Source organism: Aspergillus ibericus, assembly GCF_003184845.1.
Source record: "Aspergillus ibericus CBS 121593 unplaced genomic scaffold BO80scaffold_40, whole genome shotgun sequence".
Classification (NCBI taxonomy): Eukaryota; Fungi; Ascomycota; class Eurotiomycetes; order Eurotiales; family Aspergillaceae; genus Aspergillus; species Aspergillus ibericus.
The window spans coordinates 260,677-285,664 of record NW_020292138.1 but is presented as its reverse complement, the minus strand read 5'-3'; the positions used below and the strand labels follow the sequence as shown (position 1 = coordinate 285,664).

The following is a 24,988-nucleotide window of genomic DNA, read 5'->3' as shown; positions in this document are numbered from 1 at the left end:
CATTATATGCAAAGCCGCACTCCCATTCCAATTTCACTTCCTATCAGAAAAGTCCTATGCATTGAACTTCACGCAAAACCAAACATTCTAAACATGTTATATTTTGAGCTCTACCAGCGATAATAGTATCGAACATCTTCACATAAAATACCACGATCATACAACTTCACATAAAGCATCACAACAGAAGATCAATTCCAACATCACATCTAAATACAACAACAATCTCTCACCATCTATACCCCCTCTCCCCCAGCTCTTCCTCAAAACCACTATGAAATAAATCAAGTACTATCCCTAACCCCAATCCCGCCCAAATCCTCCCCAAGATCGACCCCCACAGCCGGCAAAAGCACATACAACATCCTCGCCCACTGTCCCTCCCTCGTCCCATCCTCCCTGACCACATCCGGACTCACATTCCTCCAAGCATGATTCGTCCCCCGCTGCACCGCGACATCCCCCCTGCCCAAGACCCTACTCTCCCCCGAATCCAACACCAACTCGACCTCCCCCTCCAACACAACCCCATAATCAATCGACACGGTGCGATGCATAGGACTGGTCGCGTGGGGCGGGATATCCACGATGCGGCAGACGGAGCCGGTCGAGATGGTGATGCCGGGCGGGTTGGTCAGGTAGGATGCGTAGGCGGGGATGTCGGCGTCGGACGACAGGTTCGCGGGGAAGGTGTCGGTTGTGTAGACGAGGGAGAAGTGCGCGTTGGCGGAGTCGGAGATTTCTTGCACGGGCATGGCGGTGGGGAGGGTGCGGGAGAAGATGGCCTGGTTGGTGGGGGAGTGGGTGGTTATGTACCGCGATAGGGGGCGGATGTTCTTTTTGGTGGTTGTTTGGTTTGTCATTTTGGCTAATTGGCTTGAGGAAAAGTGGAGAGAGGAGATGGTTGTAGAGTGATGATGATTGGAATCAGGATTGGATTGGGTTTGCTTGAATAAGTGAGGTATGAGAGGTTATATGCTAGAGTCCTCTGGTTCAATGATCCGGGCTACTATATACTACTCTATGGTGATGATCGGTGCTCGGATGCCTTTCGGGACCACATCGGGAGTACCTGGAGGTGGTCCGGATATTCGGAATCACCAAGTGACAGAACGCTGCATTGTAATCTACCATTTCTAAGCTCGTGCACTAATCTACCTGCTCATGCGGAGTTCCTCTAGCCATCCCCTCGAAGGAATGATTGGTAGCGTGACATAGTTGTCGCCGTGGCCAAAGTTGATATGGTTGAGACCCTGGAATCGCTCCGGGGATCTATCGACATTAGCATAGCTCACCTCGCTGATGGCAACTGCACTTACCGGTCCACGGGCGAATTGTGCTGGAAGACTCCGCATCCTTGTGTGTCGCCCGATGACACCTCCAGGATGATCTTGCCGCCCTTCTCGACTACCACGTTTGTCGGCCACACCTCCACATCAACCGGGTACACCTCGCCAGGAATAACCGGCTGCACGTCCGTCGAGTAATAAGTACGATAGGGAAGCCAGGCCCGGTGACGAGGGTGCTCCGGGTTCGTCTTGCGCAAACTGACGCGCTGCCAGCCCTTGCAGAGAGGCACCGGATCCCCAGCTGTGCCGGTGTAGAACACCTCCTTGCCTTCCGGCGAGATATACCGCAGCGTGAGGAACAGGTCGATGTCTTTGGGAGTGGGAGCGCCCGGCTCCGGGCTCATCGACACGTTGAGATGCGCGACAATGTGCCCTGTGATCTCGGTCTCCTGCTCAAACGGCGCAGTCGTGAATTGCACCAGCTGGGGATTTTGCATATTGCCCAGGGCGCGGTAAGTGATCTTGACCGGGCGCTCCTGCGGTGCAGTAGTAACTAGCGTTTCTTTTGAGGTCAGATAATACTTCGTGTACTGGGTGCGAGCGATGGGCCATTCGTTTTCTGTACGGCGAGGGAACCCTTTCTCTGCTTCGGCGTTGTTGAATCCGACGTCTCCCTTACGGAGCACCAGGTCAACCTTCGGGGCTGTGCCGGTTGACCATCCTGCGCGATCTTCGCCCTTGAGGAAGGCATCCAGGAAGCTGCGCTGGATTTCAACCTCCTCCTTGTAGTAGAAAGGCAGGTCATGGCGACCGGTGATGAAGCGCAAGTACTTCAGTTCGCTGCCCGCCTGAGTCCAGCCTTCCACGTTTCCGCGGAGATGCAGCAGAATGCCACCCCAATTAGCCACGGAAAGAAGAGGCACCTACACGCGTCAGCTCAGCTTGAGTCACTGTCGTACATGACATACCTGAATGTCGGACATGGTGTACTCCTTGCTAGCGTAGTACTCATCATCCCGAAACCGGTTGTTCACGTTATCGACCGTCTGGTCCTGACGATTGGCCGCCAACTCGTCCTCGGAAAGATCACCTTCAATAGTATCAGGACCCCAGTTGCGTGCGGCGCGACCGGGCAACCCGTACTGATTCGAGACCACTTGGCGGTCCCACCAGAACTTGATGAAAGCGTTTGACAGGATGCCACCGTGTCGGCACCGATCGCGGTAGTAGTCGGACATGCCCTCCCACGGGATGATACACGACAGTCCCTTAGGCTGCCGTGCACTGACCCTCCACTGACTGCCAGCATAGTAACTGATCCCCAGCAATCCTACCTTGCCGGTGGACCATGGCTGCTCGGCTGCCCATTCGACCACATCAAAGAAAGCCTCGCTTGTTTCACGGGACATGGTGTCCAGCTTTCCGCGAGATTGGCCTGTCCCTCTCTCGTCCGCCCGAACAATGGCATATCCATGTTTGGTCCAGAACCCAGGATCAGGCGTTTCCCAGGCCGAATGCTCGGAGTGATGCTCCGAGTTGACTTCGCTGAAAGACTTTGGGTGAAAATCCGAGTACGGAATGTCTTTGCCATAGGGACCGTAGGTGACGAGAACAGGGGCCTGTTCCAGCTCCTTGGGCCGGTAGACATTGCATCGGACGAGTCCGGACTTGTCTTTCAGAGCGATGGTGACATTCTGTTCAAAGATGTAGGGAAAGGATGTATCATCCCGAGTAGTGATGTCTTCACGGATGGGATTCGGCATGATGGCTACAGATCAACCATAAACCAATGCGAATGATGACTAGCAGCAAGATGGGTGGTTGTTTCCGATTACGGGTGTGATAAATAGTCACTTGGTTCCCCTCACGGTGGTCTCCGCCATCACCCGTTCCCTTGCAGGGCTCCGAACGTGGAGCCGAAGTGGTGAGCCGAGGACTGGGATCGCGCCAACCCACGGCAAGGAGGTGGACACGCCGACTCTTCCTGATCAGGTGGTCCATCACGGATAATGGCGGTGCTTTCAGTAGATATAATTCTGTCATGTCAGGGAGACTAGGTCGTGACCTCGCAGAGTAATCAAACCCATTCTTCCATCCTCTTCACCCTCGGGCCGACGAAGATCCCGCATTTATCTGCAACATGGGGAGCATTGACCCGAGCGCAGCCCAAGGAGGGCTCCACGTTCTGATTGCCGGCGCTGGTATAGGAGGCCTGGCTGCTGCTATCGCTCTCCGGCAACAAGGTCATCGTGTGGAGGTGAGATTTCATCCCAACCTACAAGGACGCGCAAGATAGACTAACTGTCGCAGTTGTTCGAACGCTCCCGGTTCGCAAATGAAATCGGCGCAGCCATTCATCTTACTCCCAATGCCAACGCTGCATTGCTCCGACTGGGAATCGACGGCGCCAAGTTTGGAGCCGTAGAAGCAGAGCAGGTACGCATGCCATACGGCTTGGAATACCCATCTGACCATAACAGCTTCGTATCTATACCCCCAGTGGTCATCCCCTAGCAATCATCGACAACAAAGCACGCGCTGGGAAATGGAGACATGTAAGACCCCCGGCGCTGTCAAGGAAAACGTCATAACAAGTCCTAGAAATGGACTCTAGTCCATCGAGCCCATCTTCACGATGCTCTCAAAACCGCCGCTCAAGCTTCTGGGCCCGGTATTCCAGCCCAGTTGCACACGTCGAGCAGAATTGTAGACATTGATCCTGAGAATGCAACGGTGACTCTTGAAAACGGAGACACGTTCAGAGGCGACGTTGTCGTCGGGGCAGATGGTGTTCATTCCCTTGCTAGGTCGAGATTGCCTGGTGCCAGTGGTATCAAGACATTCAGCTCGGGCAAGAATGCTTTCCGCTTCCTGTTGAAGCGCAAGGACGCCCAGGAAGACCCCGAGACACACTCATTAGCCATGCAGTACAGCTCGGTGGACATGTGGGACTCTTCTGAAAAGCGCGTGGTTATCTATCCCTGCGCCAATAACGAAATCCTAAACTTCGTCTGCATCCATCCTGACACACTGAGCACTATCAACACGTCGTCAGAGTGGAACCAAGATGCTAGCAAGGAGGCGCTCCTTGAGGTTTTCAAGGAGTTTAACCCCCAGGTTCTCAAGATGCTGACCAAGGCCGATCCACAAACCCTGAAGGTGTGGCCTCTGCTGGATATGGAAACGTTGCCAACCTGGATTAATGGCCGGCTAGCCATCATCGGGGATGCGGCCCACCCATTCCTGCCATATCGCGCATCTGGAGGCGCTATGGCCATCGAAGATGGTGTATCGCTCGCTGTCATGCTGTCTCGTGATGTTACCCCCGAGGAAGTACCAGAAAGGCTGAAGCTGTACGAGAAAGCTCGTCATACCCGAGCCACTACTGTACAGCAGATGACGCGAGAATCTGCTCAGCCACAATCATTCGAACAAAGTCAGTACACCCTGATTGCACTTAGTATCGCCAGCTAACCCTTTTCAGTGGAAGCCATGACGGATTATATCTACGGTCATGACGAATATGACCACTCGACTCAGGTCCTGCGAAAGCACCTCTGGGGCCAGCTTCCGGCCAAATACTGGCGTCAGCCCATAGTCTTCGGTCCGATGCCGGGCCCCAGGCAAGACTGGTGGGGGAGAAACCGCGTCCAGAAATCACTCAAGTCGACATTCCAAACGGCATCGATTCGATTTAAGACCAGCCGAACGCTTCTACAGAACTTGTTGCCCAATGAGAGGTATTCTTTCACCGATCCAAGCACCGTAGCCTATGCCAGCTTCTCGCAAACGAGACTGCATGGAATGGACTGGCTTGGCGGTGGCGGATATCGCCATCTAGGCCTCTACATCGAAGGCGTGCAATATCGGAAATCGGACGGCGAAGTAGTCAAGGGGCTCTACTTGCCCATCCTCTTCGAGAGCCTGACAGATCCAATTGTGAGTGGCCGTGAGGAGCTCGGCATGCCCAAGCTGTACACAGCCATCGAGGCGCATGAGCGTTCCAACTCTTATCACTTGACGACCAGCTGGGAGGGCGCCGTGTGGGGTCATTTCCATCTCGAGGACCTGGAGGAACAGGATCCCAGCACTAACACTCCTCCGAATTTCGGCAAAGGCGATTTGATCTATCGTTACATGCCACAAGTCGGACGTGCGTACAAGGGACAACCTGAGGCCGAATATCCCGTACTTGTGCCACAGGAGGAAGAGCAAAAGAATATCCCATCGAGGGTAACCCGGTTACGGACGACGAAGAACGCGAGGTTTGAGATTGATGCACTCAGCTGGGAATCGCTGCCAACGCTGCATCACGTCATCTCTCGGCTGGCAGAAATTCCTGTAGACGAGATCGTGTCTGCCAAGGTAGTTGAAGGCGAGGGCGTGCAAGATGTGTCGTGTGCGAGACGCATTGAGTGAAGGCTGCAAGCCAACAGCGAGCTATTGGAGTCATCAGTGCTAGCATTATGTATGTTTTGATAGTAGATTAGTGTTTCTCTGAATGATTAGTGAGACTGTGCACCGTACAATCTGGTCACATCGATTCCAGACAAGTTACCTGGACATAAGCCCGCGACCGGTGCTGGAGACACCGCGGAGATGATGAGGTGGTCCGACCGGGTCGCGACGCGTCGCAGAGGTACTCGCCTGACTAGTCCGAATCGGGGAATCCCTGCATCACGGGCTCCGAAATGGGCGCACGGAGTACGGAGTACCTTGATGTAAAGAAGAAACACGACATCAAGATACTATCTCAACCCCAAAATGGATGATGAGAGGCTACTTAATAGACCGCGTTCTCTGGCTTGTTCCCTCCGACAAAGACCCCAAGTGGTTCGAATGAAACGGTGCATCTCACCAAGCCCCGTCAATGCAAAGTACAGAACTCCTGTCAGATGCATGATCAACGAAGCCAGTTGCATAATCAATCTCTAGGGATCGTTCCATCTTTAGATCAGGTGGTGTGACAGAGGAGAATGTCTTCTGAATGGAGTGCTTGCACCGGGAGGTATCAATTGTTACAGAACAATCCTGGGGTACAGCACAAAGACTCTAGTGTGACCATGAGCTCTGTGGGCTGTAGATAAGCAAAAACACTTACATCCAGCCCTTGCGCATCGATGAAATTGCCGTCGGAAGGTAACATCTTTCTGTCTTACAGACACGTGAGCTAATAGGTGTTTAGGATAGTCAGCAACGACCAGACGGTGTCAAGGGAATCCTTGATCGTGTATCGTTGTGAAGCACTTCTTGACCTTAGTCGATCTTGCCAGCGGTGGAGGGGTATTGACGGCCTCATGTTGAGGAGAAGTTGCCGAATGCAAATTACCTTAGGCTAGAAGGGATTTATGTTCATTGACCGACGTCGGCCGCCATGAAAGATCAAGAAACGGAAGGTACGCTCTGCATAATACTGTAATTATTTGAAGAAATCTGGCAATATGAGCATGTGGGTGGCTTAGGCGATATACCATACATTCCTCCAGGGCTGGTGTGAGGGGGGAAATGAGTGGAACAATGGGCCTGATCTAACAATGACGTTGATTCCGGCGTGAATAGCACGACAGTATCCTCAATATATCTCAAACTTAGGCTTATTCTCAGCCTTTCATTAATCTAGCCGGTTTGTCAGTTAGCAGCAGATCGTTGTGAGCGCTCAAGGACGGCCAAGGATGCTCAAGGCCGGTTCCTCAAGCTAGTCCGAAAGATGGGGCCGGTCATCAAACCAACTGGAGAGGTACGACAGACTGCAGTGTGAGATGATGGACGGTATTTCGGTTATTTTGTGTTCGGTGAACATTCGGGCTGTCCGGCAAGGTACTATACATTACTACCGCAGGTGCAATAAATGTCCTGATAGAGATTGGCGAGCCCGCCGGATTCATGCTACCAATATCAATATATATTTTGTCCGTATCTACTGGGAGCACTGGTTACTAAATCCTAACAGAGTCAACAGCCTGGCATCACACAGACATACCAAGACAATGACCAATAACCCGAGAAGCAGATACTCACATCAGGCAAGCTTATCTCCCTCAAGGGATGTCAATCCCACTCACTTCGCCACCAAGACGGTAGGTAGGAAGAGTTATCCGCTAACTGTGGCACGATCGCTATACTAAGCACTAATTTGTACAAAATGTACGGTCCCATCGCTCGACGGCCCGGCCGTCTCACTAGCAGTGTAGTGGGCCACTTAGCCTATGGATCTTCCGGAACGATTCGTGTACTCCGTACTGCGGACATGATTGTACATCTTGGCAAGTGGATGGTGGGCTGCGTCAGCGGCACCGGAATCCTTGAGCAGTACAGCTCGATTCAGGACTGCACAATAAAGGCATAAACTGCATAGCAACTGAAAGAAATGCTCGGTGCATATGTAAGTCTTCAGCACTACTACCCCAGAGGACATGCAGTTCATGTCTGCCTGATGCAACCGGGTGTGCAGGGCGGGGGGGGGGGTTAGTCCGTTTTCCGGCGTACTTTCGAGTCATCGTCTTGAGCCCGCTAGTCTCGTATTGTGCCCAGTAGTGAGACCGTTAGGTACATGAGCGTGGCAATCTCAGACATGGGTCTTTTGGAGCTAAGGGTGGCAGCAGGAGCGGGCGTTCATGTGACTGGACAATAGAGAGGTAGCGAGCATCGTGGGGTCTCTGTTTCCGAGCTAGAGAAACACGGATATGTTCGGGGTACGTAGAGGGCTTTTGATCGATGAGCGATTGATTAGTTGGTAATGTCTTGCGGCTGCGCCTCGTGGCATCAGGCCGCAATGGAATCCGGGTATAGCATCTGGGGGAAGCATGTGGGCATGCATACATGGTATACATCTGTGTTCTTATCGCAATGTAATAACTGGTGATGAATTTTGTTTGAAACTTCAGTAGACTGTGTGATATCATGGAGCAGAGGTCTGTGGGGGATTGCTCAACGGGGATCGGGCGTTGAGAGAGACGACGGCCTGAGGCAGACACGAAAATGGATTGTCGTTGGGTCCAGCAAGGTCTAGAACGCGACCGTAGATGGAAAGCATTGAGAGAATGAGGGGTTGCTTTCTCGAAAGCTGTCCGCAAGTAAGTAAGATGCTCAGTCTACCATGGTTCTGGGACTGTCAACGCGACACCCCTTCGAAAAAAAAAAGGGGGTAGAAACCAGATGGCGAGAAGAAGTATAAACGTCGGGGGTTCGCGGTGGATGACGCATGACTGGCTGCCTACCGAATCAGGCGGGCCACCTTGAGGTGCTCCGCCCGCTGCTGCACTTCACCAGGAACCGTAACCTCACCTCGTCCCGCCTCTGCTCGTCCTACGCCTGCTCCTCTTTCTGCTCACCTTCGTCGCCAGTCTAGTCTTCTTACCTCCAGGATACCCTGTCATCGCCTCGACCCTCTCCAACCTCGTCTCAACCCCAGTCGTCCCTTCCCTTCGCTTCCCCTCCACGTCACTTCTTCCCCTCGCCGGCCGGTGTCGATCGCTTGCCGGTCCCACTGTATTTATAATTCATCCTTCGACCGCCTAGAACTTCTCAAAGTTCAAACAATCTACCGACCGTCGATAGAGTCATATAAAGCTTATCCCGGTGTTGGCCACAGCCTACCATTCTCGGTTTCCCAACGTGATCTGAATTCCCGAGCCTGGGAGAGCTTCCCCGCACCAGAGCTGCACAGCATCATGTATGTTGTGGAGAAACACACCACCGGAGAAACTAGAGACCAAAAGAATATGTGACTAACCGGCGTCTCCCAAAATCCCCAGGCAAATTACCGTGAGCGTGATTCGTCCGGACCATGCCGACGCCGACATCCTCTCCCTGGAAGTGGGCGGGGATATGACCGTCGAGCTACTCAAAGCCATTGTCGAAAGCGAGACGTCCATACCTCCTCCCTCCCAGCGAATTGTCTACAACAACCAGCTACTTGGCGATGATTCCCGTACACTGGAACAAGTCGGAATTGGTGAAGGCGACATGCTAGGGGTTCACGTTACTCTGCGGAGGCCTCAAGCGCCTGCTCGGAGCATAGGAGGCCCCAGCTCTGCTGCTGCTCAACAAAACTTGCAACGGCGACAGGCCATGACGCCAGATCCCGAAACAATCCGCCTACACATTCTCGGTGACCCGCGCGTGCGCGAGGCTGTTCGACGGCAGAACCCGGAACTGGCCGAGGTGGCCAACGATGCGCAGCGTTTCCGTGAAGTTCTCCTTCGGCAACAGCAGCGTGAGGCCCAGCTCGAGGCCGAGAAGGAGGCCCGGATTGCAATGCTAAATGCGGATCCGTTCAACCCTGCGAATCAACGGGAGATCGAGGAGATCATCCGTCAGAATGCGGTAACAGAAAATCTTCACAACGCCATGGAGCATCACCCGGAATGTGAGTGGGATCAACAAATTTTGTGATGACCTATTACTAACTTGAAAGCACAGCATTCGGTCGCGTAACAATGCTATACATCCCTGTTGAGGTCAACGGTCACAAGCTGAACGCCTTTGTCGATTCCGGCGCGCAGGTCACCATCATGTCACCTGAATGTGCGACCGCGTGCAACATCATGCGCCTGGTCGACCAGCGATACGGGGGTATTGCCAAGGGCGTGGGTACGGCGAACATCTTGGGCCGGGTACACTCGGCACAGATTAAGATCGGAAGCATGTTCCTACCATGCTCCTTCACTGTCATGGAGGGAAAGCATATCGATCTGCTGCTAGGCCTTGATATGTTAAGAAGACATCAGGCCTGCATTGACCTCAGGCGAGGAGCGCTCATCATTCAGGATCAAGCTGTGCCGTTCCTTGGGGAGGCAGATATTCCCAAGCACCTCCAGGAGGAATTCGAGGACGAGCCCATGATCAAGGGAGCCGATGGCGCCGAAGTCGGCGCCCGGACAGGTGCGGTCACGCACCAGGCAAGCGGCAGCCAAGCAGCTGGTGGCTCCAACATGGCCTCTGCGCCATCAACGTCCCGCCCAGCCCCGCCGCAATCACGCTGGCCACCGGACTCCATCGCGAAGATCACTGAGCTAGGCTTTACGCGGGAAGAGGCCATGCGAGCCTTGGACGCAGCCAACGGAGACTTGGATGGAGCCATCGGGTTCCTGATATGATGCAGGTGATGTCACCCGCTTGGAATTTTGAAGTCTCGGGTGAGTCCCGGGAACTTTCGTACCGCTGTAATCTGATCTATCACCACAGCGAGACCAGTGCGCAATGTGCGATGCCTTTTTTTGTTTCCTTGTAACAATGAGCCTACGGACGTAACTCCTACCCAGTCATGCATTTCTGTGACCCTTCAGCCACAGTTCAGCCTGAAACTATGCTAGCGAAATAGATATCAATAGCCACTTGCATTATTGACGACTTTTTTTGGGCCATTCATATTGCCTTGTGGCAACAAGCCATTCTTCCCGCTCTCGGACTTTGTCCCGGCCTATATCACGCCGCATTAATCGATCGGGTCGGTGTAGCGGGGTTCTTGCCCATTTGGCGGAATGCATTCCTACCTGTAACTTAGTGAGCATGTATGCCTTAAGCCATCAGCCCCGGCACTACAGCATGATAAGGCAGGTTGATATCCTTGCATAACTAGGCCCATGCACATCCCAGGCCTAGAATCTGGAATTTGTCTATTGGCCTGCGAAACATTTCCGTCTACCCATCCAGCTTGCAAGTCATGCAATCCGGGTTTAGATCTACCGTTCTCGTTCATTCAGTCTATGATCATCCTCATACCCCCCTGCATCGAACCCAGTATGCACACATACCCTGAACGTAATTCATTAGAACCGTTACACAGTTACTTAGATACTTACTCCCTCTTGGATTTCGCCAAGAGTTTGGCCCGAAGTCTGAAGAACATATCCAACGCCATGAATGCACCTATCGGGTGATCGCTAAGTTAGCGGCAGTCCAAATCCCGCTTTTCCGGATGGTGATGATGATGATGATGATGCACGGACACCTACCAAGAGCGACATAAGGCCCATAGAGCATGGTGATATTCTGCTTTTGGGCAACGGTGCGATCAGCCCAACTCCACACCTCGACGAGACAGACTGCGGAGGTGAGGAAGGCCTGGAGACCAAAAATGAGGAGGTGGACGGGGACAAGAGGGTCATCTAGTATCAATCGACCATTGCGTTAGCTCGGGGAGGGTCTGATGGAGTAATGCCGACCGGTATGATGTAATAGGAGCTCCGCACCTCTTTTTAAGCCGCCAATGGCCCAGACGCTCAGTGGGACGTGGTAGAATAGTTCCATGACGATGAAGAAGTGGAACCAGGGGGCTGGGGGCTCTTCGAAGAACTTGTCATGGTAGGTATTGATGTAAAACTCCCGGAGGGTGTGGGATAGATCGGATTGGAGGAAGGAGGGAAGGATAGGGACGGCGTCAACCACTGGGAGGATGAGTCTTGGTTAGTGTCTATGCGGCTACGTAGCGTGTATGGAGCATGTGAAGTGGGAAGGATTGTGATCGACTTACGGAAGATGATTGGGACGTGGATGGCGAAGAAGGTGAAGTAGACCAGGTCGCATTTGCGACTCCACAGGGACGCGGCAGCAGTAGGAGCAGCCATGACGGCTCGGGATAGAGAATTAAAATGGGGTGATCCGGTAAGTAGACAGGTCTACTCCGTGAAAAGATACACAATAGATACTAGACAGAGGTGTGGACGAGAAAAGGGATCTGATATGCGCGCCGGAAGCCGGTCAGCTGACCGTCACGGGGCGGCCGAGAAGGAAAAGCGCAAACCACACAAACTAAGCAAAGGCGAGCCATCAAGAAAATCCCCGCCGTTCGCCAGTCCCGATCGGCTGGAAAGACAACTCGAAAGGTACCGACTTTCCTGCGTACTGCACCGTAAGGACGCACGATTGAAACATTGTTTGCTTTTTCCACTGCACGCGTCTCGGATTCTCTAAACATAGCTTAAGCTTAGCCGTGTGGATCGGGCCCTCCACCGGTCAATCAACAATCATGGCTGCTCGGGTAAGGTAAGTTTAGTGTCAACCAGCAGTGGTGACCCAACGGTTAGGACCAGCAAGTTACTACATAGTGCAATGTATGAACTGAAATCCTGCTCGTCTCTACCTGCTTTTTCAGGCTCGTCGGCCTTGCATCAGGGGAGCGTATGGCGATGTGCACTTCGATCTTATCGTCGTGTGAGACATCTTAGTGTATGTCCACCCTGGGGGGCAAATTCAGCACCGCCCTCAGCCATCGGGACATGGATTCACGATGATCGCTCTCATTCCAGGGTGACTCGACAACTGGGCGTCTTCACCGCAATTCTCGATCCCTGCTAGAGCGCCCTCGTTATGACCTCCGACGCCCGGGAAAGCTTGTGGTGCAAAAGTCCTAACGGAGCCCAGGATCCCTTAGTTGTGGCGCCTGCCCCTCCCCTTCCCTGGGGGCTGATCTTTACCTCTGGGCTTCTTCTTGGCCCGGAATCGGCCTTGACTCATTTTTACGCACCAACAAAAGTACTGCAAGGATGGGCGGTTGGTATCCGCCACCTGCAGGCTGATCCCACCATGTCTCTCAATAACAGCATGCATTCTGCAGCCAAAGCAACCCGATCCGGGAAATGTCCTCAACATCGCCTGTGCCTGGGCTCTTCTATCTCATGATTTGGCTCGGTCCTCCTGGAAATAATGATGATTTCGGGGCGGACGACGGGAAGCTTGCACTTAGCGCCACACTTTACACCACCGCCCGTCAGTCCATTGTCGCATAGTGCTACTGTGCTTCGTACGGAGTGGACCAGTCTCCGGGACTCGGAAATGCGCCGCTCGATTCCCAGGGTATCGACCGAGAACATACCTTGGAGGCCACAACGACCCTTTCCCCGGAACTTTGGGGCCAAATTCTGACCGCCGGTAGTTGCTGTATCGCAAGAACACCTGTGAATAGACGCCAGCCCCAACCAGTAGCCACTACCCACTCACCGTATCCACTGGTACCAAACTTGGGAATCCTTTGACATTCCTTTATTCCATCCACCAGTTGGGCTGCTGGTTCGTAAGAGATATGCCAAGGACAGCAAATCTGTGACGTGACGCTTTGAACGGGCAGCAGCCGATTGCCGCTTTTAAGGCCGTCCTGAATGGCAACACGTTCAGACTAACTGGTATAGGTAGTAGAATTGGTCGAATCGACAGAGCACTCAGGCCCTATGGCGGAAGTACGGATGGCGCCAAATTCCAGTTCCAATCGCAATTGGACCCCTCCAGACTCTGAAGCTCCGGGACTTGAAGGTAGCTCAAGGCGGGCATGATGCAGTGTGAAAAACCAAGTGGACACCATCATACATTATCAGAGCAATTCTCCTGCATCCTTCCTTCAAGGCTTCTGTGGGCCTTCGACGCCATCTGGGAAATGTTCTAGATAGCCTGGACGACCTTCCGCGGCCCATCTCTACCGATTATGGAACATTATTAACGTGGCTCGGTGGAGAAAACCCGATAGTCCACGGACATTGGACCGCATTCCCGAAATGAAAACCAACGTCACAGCTCGCGAGAGGCTCCATTGGCTCTCCGCGAGAGCAGATCGGCCAGGCCTGTCTGTTCCACCCCGGTCGAGTTGGTCTTGGTGCGAAGGATGCCTACCGTGAGCAGACAAACCCGTTGGATGAAGGCCTAAACCTGGTTTATGTGCGACCTTTCACTTACACCGATGCTTGCACCTTCCCAAAGAGAAAAAAAATTTATCAAAAATCAAAACAGGATGGTTGCTCCTTGGAGGAGGGAAGCACGCACGCGCAAAGGCATCACTCGAACAGAGGGAACACATCAATTCTCGGGGAAGCTACAGTGGGTATGCGTTGACTCTCGGCTCCGTACCTCGGCATGGAGCCCCCCAAGAATAGCCCGGAGCCAGCAGTCAGCACTATTTTCGATTGAGTTGACACGATCGATCACCACCAAGATACCGGTAGAAAACAGGCACAATCCCAACCAGACTTAACAGGCGGAAAAAGAAATTTAGACCCGGAAAAGGAAAATTAAAAAATTAATTAATCAGAAGAGGGACACAGAAAACTCTAACCCCTTCGCAATGTGGTACTGGATACGCATGCGCCCTCTTGACATGAGATAAAAGATTCCCACCAACCAAACAACAGCAGAGGTGCTGCAATATTCCTGGATTATTGGCAATGGAAACCTGTTGCAGAGCGCATACAGGCCACCGTAGTACAGAGCAGCTGTGGCCTGAGAGCCGGGAGTTTACCATCTTCTTCTGTCGAGCAATGCAAGGACTAATGCAAGATAGCAGAGCTACCGAAGCTGCTGCTGCTGCTCTTTCCCACTACTGCACAGGACAAATTCCGCGATCTAGTGCCGTCTGTCTACCCTGGGAGAAACAGACTCCAAGTTAACGATATTGGCCCAACGTGCCGGCCGCATGGCTCCACCTCTGCCTTCTTTGCAGTCCTTCTGGCTTCTTATCGTTCATCCGGGCTCGCTAGATCAGAGCGGTGAAACCACACCAGAAACAAATCGAATGAGCACCGTACAGTGAGAGCCAGTCCCCCGGAACACGCCGGGTCCAGGGAGAAAGCCAGTGCCTTCCCATTGCTCTCGCGGTCGGTCGGTCAGCCTTAGGCCCGAGATAATCGTCGCCATGACGGACACCTCTGCTGTAAGCCCTCTGTTGTCCGATGCGGGAAGGAAGCTACTATACTCTCTGGAGTGGGCGCCCCCGATGCCCCCATTCATTATTATTCATTGGACCTTGACCGCTTCTCCCAATTCCATCGTGCATCTGTTCTGGCTCTCGGTCCCTGTTCCGAACGGCCTACCTCGACCCTTTCTGGCCTCTTCGTCAATCTGTATGCTCTCTTGCCCTTCACCCTTTCAGACATTGCTTGTGCCATTCTCTCCTCTGAGTGGCTCGCTGCTTTGCCGCCGCCCCCTCACCCCCCTACGATGACCGCCGTTCTCATCTGTCGAGACCCGTCCGGCACCGACCTTGTACCCCCTGTCGTCATGGCTTCGAGACGACCTTTTTTTGTGTCCACCTTGAATAATCGGGCGAATCTGCCAGCCCAAGCTTTCCGGTCCGGAGATTGAAAGGGATAATGCCTAGTCTAGCTCTGTCTAAGCGAAGTTCCGGTGGATGCACTATCATTGGCGCTGCGGCGACCATATCATCCACTCGGTCATGTTTACAGCTTGTGCAATCCCTTTATCGCCATATCGAGCGGGTGGAGGTTGTATCTGATCAGATATATATTCATCTCTCGTCCACCTTCCGACTGAACTTTCTTTTCTTCCTCTTCCATGTTCCAGACTTCAATTAGCTTACCTTCTTGGCTTTCTGTCCTTTTCTTTCCTCACTATACCACTTTATTCTTTCTCAACGCCGACATCCCGCTCAACGTCCTCTGGCCTTGAGCAACGCTACCCACATACATCTTCTCTTTGTACAAGAGCACACACATTAGCAACCATGCCATCCTCAGCACCTGTCCTACGGCCCAAGAAGGCTCAACCCGTCAATGCCCACAAGGAGGAAGAGCCGATCAGCTACGACATCAACATCCCTTACGTTGATGTCACGAAAGAGTCCAATACCCGCACCAGATACCCCGAGTACCTTCCCACGTGGGACAAGGTGTGGTTCGATCCTCTTCCCCCCTTCGAATATCAAGACCCTGCGCTGCGCGTGACGGATAAGTCCAAGCGCAATCTCCTGTCCCCGGGCACTAAGGTGACGGAGATCCAGCCGCGCATCGGTAGCATCGTGGAGGGCGTTCAACTCAACCAGCTGTCTGATGCTGCCAAAGATGAGCTTGCTCTGCTCGTCGCTGAGCGCAAGGTGGTTGCTTTCCCGGACCAGGATCTGATTGATGATGGTCCTGCGGCACAAGAAGCTTTCATGCGTCACTTTGGCAAGCCCAACTACCAGCCCGTCTCGGGCTCGATGCGGGGACATCCCGGGTTCCATATCATTCATCGCGACGGTAACCGCGAGGAAATCACGCGTTTCTTGGAGCAGCGCACCACCACGACGCTCTGGCACCAGGACGTCAGCTATGAGATTCAGCCGCCAGGTTATGTGATGCTCGGCTTGCTGGAGGGGCCTGAAGTGGGTGGCGATACTGTGTTCTCCGCGACCGATATGGCTTACAAGTAAGTCTTGTCCTTTTATGCGCGACGAATCGGCGTCAAATCCAGACATAATCTAATGCACAATATAGGCGTCTTTCCCCAACTCTCACCTCTTGGCTGGACACTCTGCGCGCCGTCCACTCGTCGGCAAAGATGATCAACCATGCGCGTCTGACTGGCAGCCTGGTGCGCAAAGACGCCGTCGACACCGTTCACCCGCTGGTGCGCGTCCACCCGGTCACTGGCGAGAAATGCCTGTTCGTCAACGGCGAGTTCATCACCAAGATCCCCGGTCTGAAGGAGCCCGAGCAGCGTTGGTTGCTGGACTTCCTCATGCAACACATCATCACTGGGCACGACTTTCAGGCCCGAGTGAGGTGGCAGCCTAGGACAATTGTGATTTTCGACAACCGCTGCACAACCCGTACGTTCCTTCTACCCACCCAAGATAAGCGCCCAAGCATACTGACGCATATTTGCAATAGATTCCGCCATTGTCGATTATCTAGACGACGATAACGGCGCCAAACTCCGTCATATCTTCCGTCTGTGCGCATTGGGCGAAAAGCCCATCCCCGTATACGACCAATTCGAGTAAATCCCGACGGCCTCCGCCAGCCTTCCAGGAAGTTCTTATCCTTGTCCACAACAACGTTAGCTCTCACCAACGTCAAGGTTACTGGACGCCACCGGGATGCCTTACCAGCATTTATCTCCATGCAGCGGCCCCGGAAGTTGTTTCCCCACTACCCCTCGGCCCTCGAATTCTTGGCAGGCCACATGTGCCTGATCCTCATTCATCCTTGGCCCATTTGTTGCGTTTCCTGTTTTCCGCCTGCACTGATTTGATTGATACCTCGGCCTGGTTCGTTAGACGGTTTAATGATTTTTGAAGCTTTTGATTTATTTTCTTCTTTTTTTCTCCTTGCTTTTAGAACTGGTGGGGTCAACGTTTTTTTCTGTCTTTATCCACCTTTTTCTTTTCGGATCCAATGGTTTCTGTTACTTCTTTGTTTGGATTTCAGCCCGATAGACTTCACTTCTTTCATCTACCCGATTTATCTATTTATTTATTATTCATTTCTATTTCTTATTTTCTTTTATACCTACCCAAGTTGGAAGGTGACTTTGATGCAGGATACGGTAACAATAGAAAATAATCAAATCGTAGTTGACATTGACGTTTGAACATCCGTGTTTCCCGATCCGTAACATAACAGAAATATATGTATGGTTGCTTCCCCGCAGGCGGAGGCGGGGAGAGGGAACGGACTATCCATCCGATCATTTCATCGCTCCTAGGAAAATCCTACCTAGTCTACGGAGTAGGTAGCTATCCATTATCCAATTAAACTGAATATTAGGCTCTAGCAAAAACATATTTTAGTACATGGTGTGAATACATCCAAACTCCAGTCCAGTTCCTTCCCTCTACATTCTATTTAATAAGCCAACCAAAGAAAAAGGAAAGAAAATAAAATATCACAATGAAAAAAGAAAAAAGCTAAATTAAAGCCTAGAAAGTACAATGAGATCATCTTACACCAACCCGCAGATAATAAAACAAAAAGTGGGGGGAGGGGAAGGGGGAGGGGGGCAGAAAGAGGAAGAAGGTGAATGAAATATATGGCATTATTTTCGCAGAGTCTGCATCATCCATGCAAGAAATAAAACAAAACTCCGGGACCCTAAACTAGACTAAAGGAGGTGGTTGCATTGCTATACGTAGACAAGAAGGGGAACAAAAAAAAAAAGAAAGAAAAAGAAAATTGGAAGGATTACTGAAGTATACCCTCAATTCTTGTTCTCAGTTCTTGCGCCACATGCACTTGGTCGGGGGTGATACCGCCCTGCTGAAGGAGGAGAAGAGTTTCCTGGATGCGTTCAGCGACGAGGTCGCTTCCGAACACGACGCCGCCTAGACGGACCGTGTCGTGGAACCAATGCTCGATCAGGTAGAGGAGGTCCTTGGCGATGTACTTCTTATTGGAACCCTGGAAGGGAGCTTCGTCCGTGTAGTACATGGACTCGAGGACGGCGTACAGGGTCTCGTGGGCGACGTTTAGGTCGAGGAAAAGGTCGATAACCCATGTTGCGGGGCCGACGCCACGCTGGTGTTCTAGAGCGTAACGCTCGAGCATGGGAAGTAGGATGGGAATGGGGAACACAGAGTCGGACATGCGCAGACGGCTGCCCAAACTGCGCACTTTGTCGATTACAGCTTCGTAAGGAATGGGCTCGCCGCGTTCGACGATTTCGTCGTGCAGGTCTTGGAGGAGGTGTTGCCAGGTGGATTTGATGTCGGCGGGGTTGCGGTGGTCGGCCAGGAAAAATATCTGGAGACAGATGTCGTAGTAGCTTGCAGGGTCGGCGTATTGGTTGAAGAGCTGCGGGGAATTGTTAGCCTGGAAGAAGGAAATGGTAGAGGTTGGGCTGATGACGCACAGTGCTAATGTCCTTGATGGGTCCGTCCACATCCTGGAGGACTTCCGCCCTGCGCTCCGGCAGGATGCGCCGGTCGTCCTTTAGGCGTTGCAGGAGATCGTCCTGGATGTTCGCGATGTCGATAAGGTTGGAGGTTTCCTGCACCAGCCGCTGTCGGGCCTGTCGGCTAGTGTCGGGTGTAAACGTGGACGCGTTGGCCCTGGCTCGGCCCAAGTACTCAATTCTGCGGCTGAGAGGGAGTGTGAACGCACTCTGCGCCAGGTCCAATTGCACCTTGGCTGCCTCGAAGAATCGTTGCGATTGTGCAAAGTAGCGCCAAAGCAGATCGGCGTGGGAGATGTCGTCCGCCGATTTGCGCTCGAGGTAGGTAACTACGAAGGCTGAATTGGTCTGCAGCAGACGATCACTCCACCCCTGCTCCAAGTACCAATCGTACAGACTCGTCAAGAATACCTCATCTGTCGAGTCAGAAACGACGCCGTATGCCTCATTCTTCCGCTTAGCGATGATCGTTAATTGCCCGTCGACAACGCCAGGGTCGTGAGCTGCTAGGCTGTCAACTGCGAGGATGACCTTGAAAATAAGGTCATAACACTGGTTTCGGTAGAAGAAGTAGTCCTTGCGGGTATCCTGGCAGGAAAAGACGTTAGGACGATCATGCTGTGAAAGAATACCGAACAGTTACTCACATCCTCTGGTCGGCCATCCACGATCCATGAAAGCGCCATGTTGGCCTTGTCTGAGCGAGCTGCGACATTGAGAGCAAGTTGAATCGCGCCTAGGAGTGTTTATTAGCGTCTTAAGCGAATCCGTAGGTCGGGTTGGACTGTACCTGCAAAGAATTGATTCTGAATATAGCTCTCCACGGCGGAGACCAGGTAATCCATAGGCAAGTTATCCGAAACCTGCTGGAACAGATGAAGGCTCTCGTTAAGCAGATTGCGACCAAGCTCCGAGTTAAACCCGGCTTCGGTAGCTCTCTTCAGTAGCTCCTGGGCCTTGAAGATCACCACATCTTCAGCGCTGCAGAAGCTGCCACAACGGCGCCTGAGAGCATCGGCCACCGTCTCCACGTTAGATCCTTTCGCAATGTTGCGGTTAACGATTCCCTTCACCAGCTCTTTGGCGATATCATGACCCTTGCTGGTACTGAAGAGCTCCTCAAAGGTGAGCTTAAGGAAGCGCTCCTTGGATTCTGCTGGCAAAGACGCAACGATCTCATCCACCCGCTCGTCGAAAAGAACCAGAACAAATGAGATACCCTCGATTGTGTGGGAGACAAGTTGGACAAGAGAGTGAAGTGCGCGGTGCTCCGCTTGCAAAGCGGTTTCCTCCTGCTTCGTGGACACCCTTGTCAGGGCTTCAGGGCCGCTCAATCCTTCAATGAAGCTCTTGTTGGATTTGAAGAATTCCTGCAGGGCGGACAAGTCCCTTTGGACCGCTTGCAGTTTGGCAGCAGGCACAGACGATGCGACCGTCTGAGCGCCATTTGGAGCGCTACCAACCTGGGCGATTTCCTTCCGCCAGATCGACCGCAATAGCCGGGAGATGTAGAGCGCAATACCCGCATGACGTGGAGAAGGAACAACCGTATCAATAGCGAGCGTGGAATTGTCCGCGACGGCATTTTCATTCATCGTCGGTCGGCCACCGTACTCAATGAAAACCTTTCGCGCGAACTCCAAGACATCGGGATCATTAATCTGAGTTAGTCGCGAGTCAGTCGAGATCTCAACTCCTTGGCCACAAGCGACTGCAAGGGCAGTGGCAAGCGTCTCGCTCCGCCCATAGGTGCGGATGAAGTTCTTGACCTCGCCTTCCAATCCCTCATCGCCGGTGCCACCACCACGGACCAGCGCCGCAAAGACATCGACAAGCCGCCGTCTCCGAATGACGTGGATGCCAGTGTTGGTAAGAATAGCAATTTCCGCCGCTGGGTTATCGAACTGGACGGCGAGTTCGTTTCCGAATCCGCCAGGAGTAGTCGTAGCTGCAGTGGTCGGAGAGCAGAGGCCTACGTCTTCAGCTTTGCTGCCTAAGGAAAGCCATACCGCTGTTTCACCAGCTTTTCCAGGGATGACACTTTCTTGAGAGCGAGCAACGCGTCCAGAGTCGGGGGCGGAGATGAAAAGTGTGTCGGCTTTGTTTGTGGAATCCTTACACGTAAAACAGAGGAAATAGCCAGGGGGGTATCGAACTGTGAATCTGGTAGGTTGCAGCGTGTGTATCGGCACCCTGGATGCTACTGATGACTGGAAACGCTGCTGACCTTGGAGGTTCACGGGATATTGAGTAGCGGGCGCACTATCAAACGGGGGTGTCTTAACATGATGAGCCTGCATGCTTGTTGGTGCGTTGGCGCCGTTCGGTGCCGATGACCAGGTAAATGATCCAGTGGCACTCAAGTAGATACGATATCCTGATTCTGTTGTAGCCATCAGGTGGTACCTAGACGCCTCAGCGGCTGGAATAGAACTGATCGAAACTATCGGGACTTTGGGATTGAGGGTCTCGTTGGACGCAATGATGTGTCCAATGTTCGCATAGATGTCAAGGGCCGGCTTTGTGATCGCCAAAGCAAGACTGCCATCTGGCTTCATGTGGAAAACGCGAATCGTTGATGAGGTGGACAGCGTGTAGAGTAGTTTTCTCGTGTCGTCGATCTCCATCTGGCCCACACTTTCAGATGTCTTTTGCGTGAAGCTCAGACTGGGCGTAAACGCGGAAATACGGGAGCTGGTATGGTTGACTTTCGAGCACCGACCTTGGAACCACTTCTCCTCCTGCTGATAGATGAGCTCGTACACATCATTGTCCGAGCCACCGCCGAAGAAAATGCGACCGGTTGAATCCGAGGAGGCTATGACATGGATATCCAACCCCCGAATCGATGTTGACATGCCCGTCTGGTACAGTGTGACTTGACGCGCGCCTGCAGCCGTGACCTCGCAGCCCATTCCAAGCAAAATGACTTCTGCCGTTGTCGATACCACGAGGATGTGGGTAATTGAAGGCAGGAAGACGCCCGCTCGAGGTTTCGCCAGCTTGACTGTGGTGATACTGTTCGGTTGGTCCTCAAACCCAACCAACTGAGGGTTGGGGTGCGTATAATCCCAGATGTAAAGTGCATTGTCAATGGCAACCCAGGCATGATTCAACTCCGCAAAAAGCCCCATGCTCGTCGATACTTGCGCTCGATTGTACTGGTCGAAAATCTGATCCGGAATGTTGTACATCTTGACTTTCTGGAAGGGAGCCCATGATGGCGATGCGGGAATATCGTAGTCGGACGAGAAGCCTTCTACACAGGGGCGTTAACCCGGTCCCATCGTGGAAAGCACACGGGGTATACTTACGGGAGAGGTAGCTGTCCAAGTCGGGATAGCGGGCTTCTTGAGCAAGGGTGTCGTTTACTGTTCCTGCAGCACGCTCCTCTGTGCTCAAAGCTTGGCTCTTCGGTTTCAAAGCGGCGGGGGGGAGTCTAGGAAGCGCATTCGGTGAAGCTGGCTGCTCTGCGGGAGCCGCAGCTGGCTTTGTTGGGAAACTTGGCGCTGTCACAGGAACGTTGGGCGCAGGAGTCTGGAAGTAGGCTCCAGGTAACGGCTTTTGGGGGGTGAGTGCCGGCATCAGATCTGGATACGACATGATGTCAGTTGAGTAGCCCGTCGTCGGAGGCGTTAACGATTCGTCGCGCTCCCCGGCGAAGTGAAGATTCGGTGAGCGCAAGGGCGTAAAGAAGAAATTGCGATCACGAGAAGGGAGGGAGACTGGAGGGACGCGAGGTAGATGGAAGGTGGGGGGATAGGAACATCAATGGGCAGAAGAGCGAGCGCCGTGGTGAGGCGAGTGTTGCTAGACCGAATGACAGGCCTGAGCCGTAAAATGAGCAGGAAGAGAAACAAAATTGTGCACGGGCCTGGAGGAGAGGTCCTCCCAAGCTCTCTCCGCCTTTGCCTACTTTTCCTCCGCCCATGATTTCATGCCCGCGCGACCTACACAACACTCATTTACTGTGCCATTGGAGTGTTACGGTCATTGATTCCCCTGTTGTCGCCCACACATTCACATCATGCTCCAATCGTTGCGACTAACACCTCGGCTGGGTCTGCGCCTGGTGCGCTGGAACTCCACCGGTGGCCCGACTCTGCCGCCGTTGATAGCCACCCTCAGAACGGATCTCAAGACCGCTATGAGAGCTAAAGATACTGCTAGGTACGCCTGCTCTTGACGCAGAAACCCATTTGTTACTGGCCGGCAAGCCTGACCAGGTCTTCAACCAGGCTGAACGTTGTTCGCGCCTTGATCTCTGAAACCAACAACGCCGCCAAAACTAACTCTCCGATTGAGACCGACCTTCAACTCCTGTCTTTGATTCGGAAACGTATTGCTGCTTCCAAGGAGGCCGTCAAGGAATTCGAAGCCGAGAACCGTCCCGACCTGAAGGAGTCTGAGGAAAAACAGGTGACGATCCTTGAAGAATACGGTGCGCAAGTGGAAACAATGAGCTTGGATGACATCAAGGTGATCGTGTCCGAGGAACTTGCCAAGTTGAAAGAGTCTGGCAAGAAGGCTGAGGTTGGGCCTTTGCTCAAGTCTCTGTTTGCTCCTGGAGGTGCCCTAGATGGTAAACCTGCCGAGAGAGCCGAAGTCGCAAAGATTGCCAAAGAAGCCGTTGCTTCTGCTTAGAAGGCTGACATGCAGAGATGTATAATATCTATTTGTACGATTACATAGACCAAACCGGTTACCCGGTTGCTCTTTCAATGAAGTTGCTAACCAAGGGTCAGAGGCAATTTATTGATCAGTTCGTGGGGGCTGAATGCGAAGTCATTTATAACGAAACAAGCAAGCTACGTGGCAAAATTAAAGAGAGACCATGTAGCGCTCCAAGTGAAGAAGTTCCCAGCGCCATGCCGTATGCCATTCCCAGTAGTGCAATTCCTGGTTATCCCATCCCGATTGCCTTCCCATTAATATTCCGAACTCCAGATCCGTTCATAGACCAACCATTCATCGTGTCGCGCCGTGATTGTTACCTGCAAAGTCTCATAGCCTTCTAAGAACGGAGCAAGGTAATACCGCCAAGTGCCGTCATGAAGATACCGAGCCATAACCAGTTGTTAGGGTCGCCAACTTTCTCGCTGCTGACCAGGTTCTTTATGTTGAATCGACCTTCGGGATCCCCAACCTGGCGTTTACGTTTGCCGGAGCCTAGGGGATTCAGAGTCTGGGTGGGCAACATCTGCGGCGGCTTATACACAAGATACATTGGATGCATCGGCGATCCGTCAAAGGACTTGAGGTCGAGGCGTTGGACACCATGGTATGAGTCCACCGAAACAGTGAACGACTGGAATCGTCAGCAACGATCATACAGCACGACAAGGGAAATCATATACTTCAAAGTGCTCGGTTTGGTTGTATCTTGTATAGGCTCCCTGCGGAGACGAACATGGATCTGATAAGAGCTGGCGTCCATCAACAGCGATCGGAGTCAGGTCCAGGGAACCATCACCATTAGCTGTATAGGTGCCATGCTGCCACTGCATGATCCCCTTTGGGCAGGAAGGATCCTGGGCTGCTCATCAATCATGACGTGTCAGATTATGGTTCCTGCAAAGAAAATCATGGATGTGAGGTTCTGGGACTGACGATTGGCAATGGCCCGATAGTATGCTTCTTCGTAATGGCCATCCGCACTGAACGAGTATGAGATGCCGGTGAGATTTGGTTCAAGGAATTTGTCGTTAATTGGGTCATAGAAGCCCTGTGTATAAGCAAGCGATTAGCATTTAGCAAGCTGACAGTGCTAGCTACTGAGCATGGTAAACAACACGGCGCAAAGCATACCGGACCTGTCACAACCTGGCGGGACTTAGTCGTCCAAGTTCCTTCAAGATTGGAGACGCTGCTACTGGCACTGACGGCCGTTAAAATGAGACCGAGGAAAAAGTATTTTGCCATCATGATTGCACCCTGCCCATAGGGAGAGATACGATGTAAACGAACGCGAGAAGTCGATAGCAGAAGGGAAGGAATGCTTTGAAGGGCGCAATCCAGGCGACCCTTGAAGGGTGGAGTACCCGGTACGTGCGACTGGCCCTGCCGATCAACAGTGAACCGCCCATCCCATGCCAATCATCCGC

The 24,988-nt window shown here is 52.7% G+C and overlaps 8 protein-coding genes across 8 annotated transcripts; 3 read left to right on the top strand and 5 right to left on the bottom strand.

Moving 5' to 3' along the window:
• Positions 1-2: 2 nt before the first annotated feature.
• Positions 3-863, bottom strand: BO80DRAFT_495952 (cupin domain-containing protein; the record flags this gene model as incomplete). The annotated part of the gene is made up of 3 exons (XM_025723987.1): positions 3-40; positions 293-374; positions 420-863. The coding sequence occupies 3 exons, from the start codon at positions 861-863 to the stop codon at positions 3-5; spliced, it is 564 nt and encodes a 187-aa protein (XP_025572305.1).
• A 291-nt stretch (positions 864-1,154) lies between these two features.
• Positions 1,155-3,052, bottom strand: BO80DRAFT_362740 (CocE/NonD family hydrolase; the record flags this gene model as incomplete). The annotated part of the gene is made up of 3 exons (XM_025716071.1): positions 1,155-1,272; positions 1,320-2,212; positions 2,258-3,052. 3 exons carry the CDS (start codon positions 3,050-3,052, stop codon positions 1,155-1,157), a joined length of 1,806 nt encoding a protein of 601 aa, XP_025572304.1.
• Positions 3,053-3,353: 301 nt separating this feature from the next.
• BO80DRAFT_467420 (putative salicylate hydroxylase) lies at positions 3,354-5,708 on the top strand (the record flags this gene model as incomplete). Its single annotated transcript, XM_025722855.1, has 5 exons — positions 3,354-3,546; positions 3,600-3,725; positions 3,770-3,844; positions 3,891-4,725; positions 4,774-5,708. The coding sequence occupies exons 1-5, from the start codon at positions 3,430-3,432 to the stop codon at positions 5,706-5,708; spliced, it is 2,088 nt and encodes a 695-aa protein (XP_025572303.1). The 5' UTR covers positions 3,354-3,429.
• A 5,380-nt stretch (positions 5,709-11,088) lies between these two features.
• Positions 11,089-11,857, bottom strand: BO80DRAFT_457815 (EXPERA domain-containing protein; the record flags this gene model as incomplete). The annotated part of the gene is made up of 4 exons (XM_025722244.1): positions 11,089-11,159; positions 11,246-11,398; positions 11,483-11,677; positions 11,764-11,857. 4 exons carry the CDS (start codon positions 11,855-11,857, stop codon positions 11,089-11,091), a joined length of 513 nt encoding a protein of 170 aa, XP_025572302.1.
• Positions 11,858-15,476: 3,619 nt separating this feature from the next.
• BO80DRAFT_180342 (TauD/TfdA dioxygenase family protein) lies at positions 15,477-17,137 on the top strand. The gene is made up of 3 exons (XM_025714012.1): positions 15,477-16,418; positions 16,487-16,821; positions 16,883-17,137. Exons 1-3 carry the CDS (start codon positions 15,736-15,738, stop codon positions 16,993-16,995), a joined length of 1,131 nt encoding a protein of 376 aa, XP_025572301.1. The 5' UTR covers positions 15,477-15,735; the 3' UTR covers positions 16,996-17,137.
• Positions 17,138-17,789: 652 nt separating this feature from the next.
• Positions 17,790-22,717, bottom strand: BO80DRAFT_467416 (putative non-repetitive nucleoporin). Its single transcript, XM_025722854.1, has 5 exons — positions 22,199-22,717; positions 19,675-22,143; positions 19,532-19,620; positions 18,843-19,472; positions 17,790-18,784 (listed from the first exon to the last, which is right to left on the bottom strand). The coding sequence occupies exons 1-5, from the start codon at positions 22,485-22,487 to the stop codon at positions 18,176-18,178; spliced, it is 4,086 nt and encodes a 1,361-aa protein (XP_025572300.1). The 5' UTR covers positions 22,488-22,717; the 3' UTR covers positions 17,790-18,175.
• Positions 22,718-22,798: 81 nt separating this feature from the next.
• BO80DRAFT_427816 (uncharacterized protein) lies at positions 22,799-24,014 on the top strand. Its single transcript, XM_025720114.1, has 2 exons — positions 22,799-23,054; positions 23,123-24,014. Exons 1-2 carry the CDS (start codon positions 22,912-22,914, stop codon positions 23,526-23,528), a joined length of 549 nt encoding a protein of 182 aa, XP_025572299.1. The 5' UTR covers positions 22,799-22,911; the 3' UTR covers positions 23,529-24,014.
• On the bottom strand, positions 23,615-24,910 carry BO80DRAFT_427814 (uncharacterized protein). The gene is made up of 4 exons (XM_025720113.1): positions 24,693-24,910; positions 24,495-24,609; positions 24,242-24,420; positions 23,615-24,192 (listed from the first exon to the last, which is right to left on the bottom strand). Exons 1-4 carry the CDS (start codon positions 24,804-24,806, stop codon positions 23,899-23,901), a joined length of 702 nt encoding a protein of 233 aa, XP_025572298.1. The 5' UTR covers positions 24,807-24,910; the 3' UTR covers positions 23,615-23,898.
• Positions 24,911-24,988: the final 78 nt, after the last annotated feature.

Coding starts and splice junctions, on each gene's coding strand:
- BO80DRAFT_467416 (XM_025722854.1), bottom strand. CDS start 22,487: ATGTCGTATCCAGATCTGATGCCGGCACTCACCCCCCAAAAGCCGTTA. Junction 22,144..22,198: donor CTTGGACAGCTACCTCTCCC/GTAAGTATACCC, acceptor GCCCCTGTGTAG/AAGGCTTCTCGTCCGACTAC. Junction 19,473..19,531: donor TGGATGGCCGACCAGAGGAT/GTGAGTAACTGT, acceptor TTTTCCTGCCAG/GATACCCGCAAGGACTACTT.
- BO80DRAFT_427816 (XM_025720114.1), top strand. CDS start 22,912: ATGCTCCAATCGTTGCGACTAACACCTCGGCTGGGTCTGCGCCTGGTG. Junction 23,055..23,122: donor AGAGCTAAAGATACTGCTAG/GTACGCCTGCTC, acceptor GTCTTCAACCAG/GCTGAACGTTGTTCGCGCCT.
- BO80DRAFT_427814 (XM_025720113.1), bottom strand. CDS start 24,806: ATGGCAAAATACTTTTTCCTCGGTCTCATTTTAACGGCCGTCAGTGCC. Junction 24,610..24,692: donor GCCAGGTTGTGACAGGTCCG/GTATGCTTTGCG, acceptor GCTTATACACAG/GGCTTCTATGACCCAATTAA. Junction 24,421..24,494: donor CTATCGGGCCATTGCCAATC/GTCAGTCCCAGA, acceptor ATTGATGAGCAG/CCCAGGATCCTTCCTGCCCA.
- BO80DRAFT_180342 (XM_025714012.1), top strand. CDS start 15,736: ATGCCATCCTCAGCACCTGTCCTACGGCCCAAGAAGGCTCAACCCGTC. Junction 16,419..16,486: donor GCGACCGATATGGCTTACAA/GTAAGTCTTGTC, acceptor TGCACAATATAG/GCGTCTTTCCCCAACTCTCA. Junction 16,822..16,882: donor CGACAACCGCTGCACAACCC/GTACGTTCCTTC, acceptor TATTTGCAATAG/ATTCCGCCATTGTCGATTAT.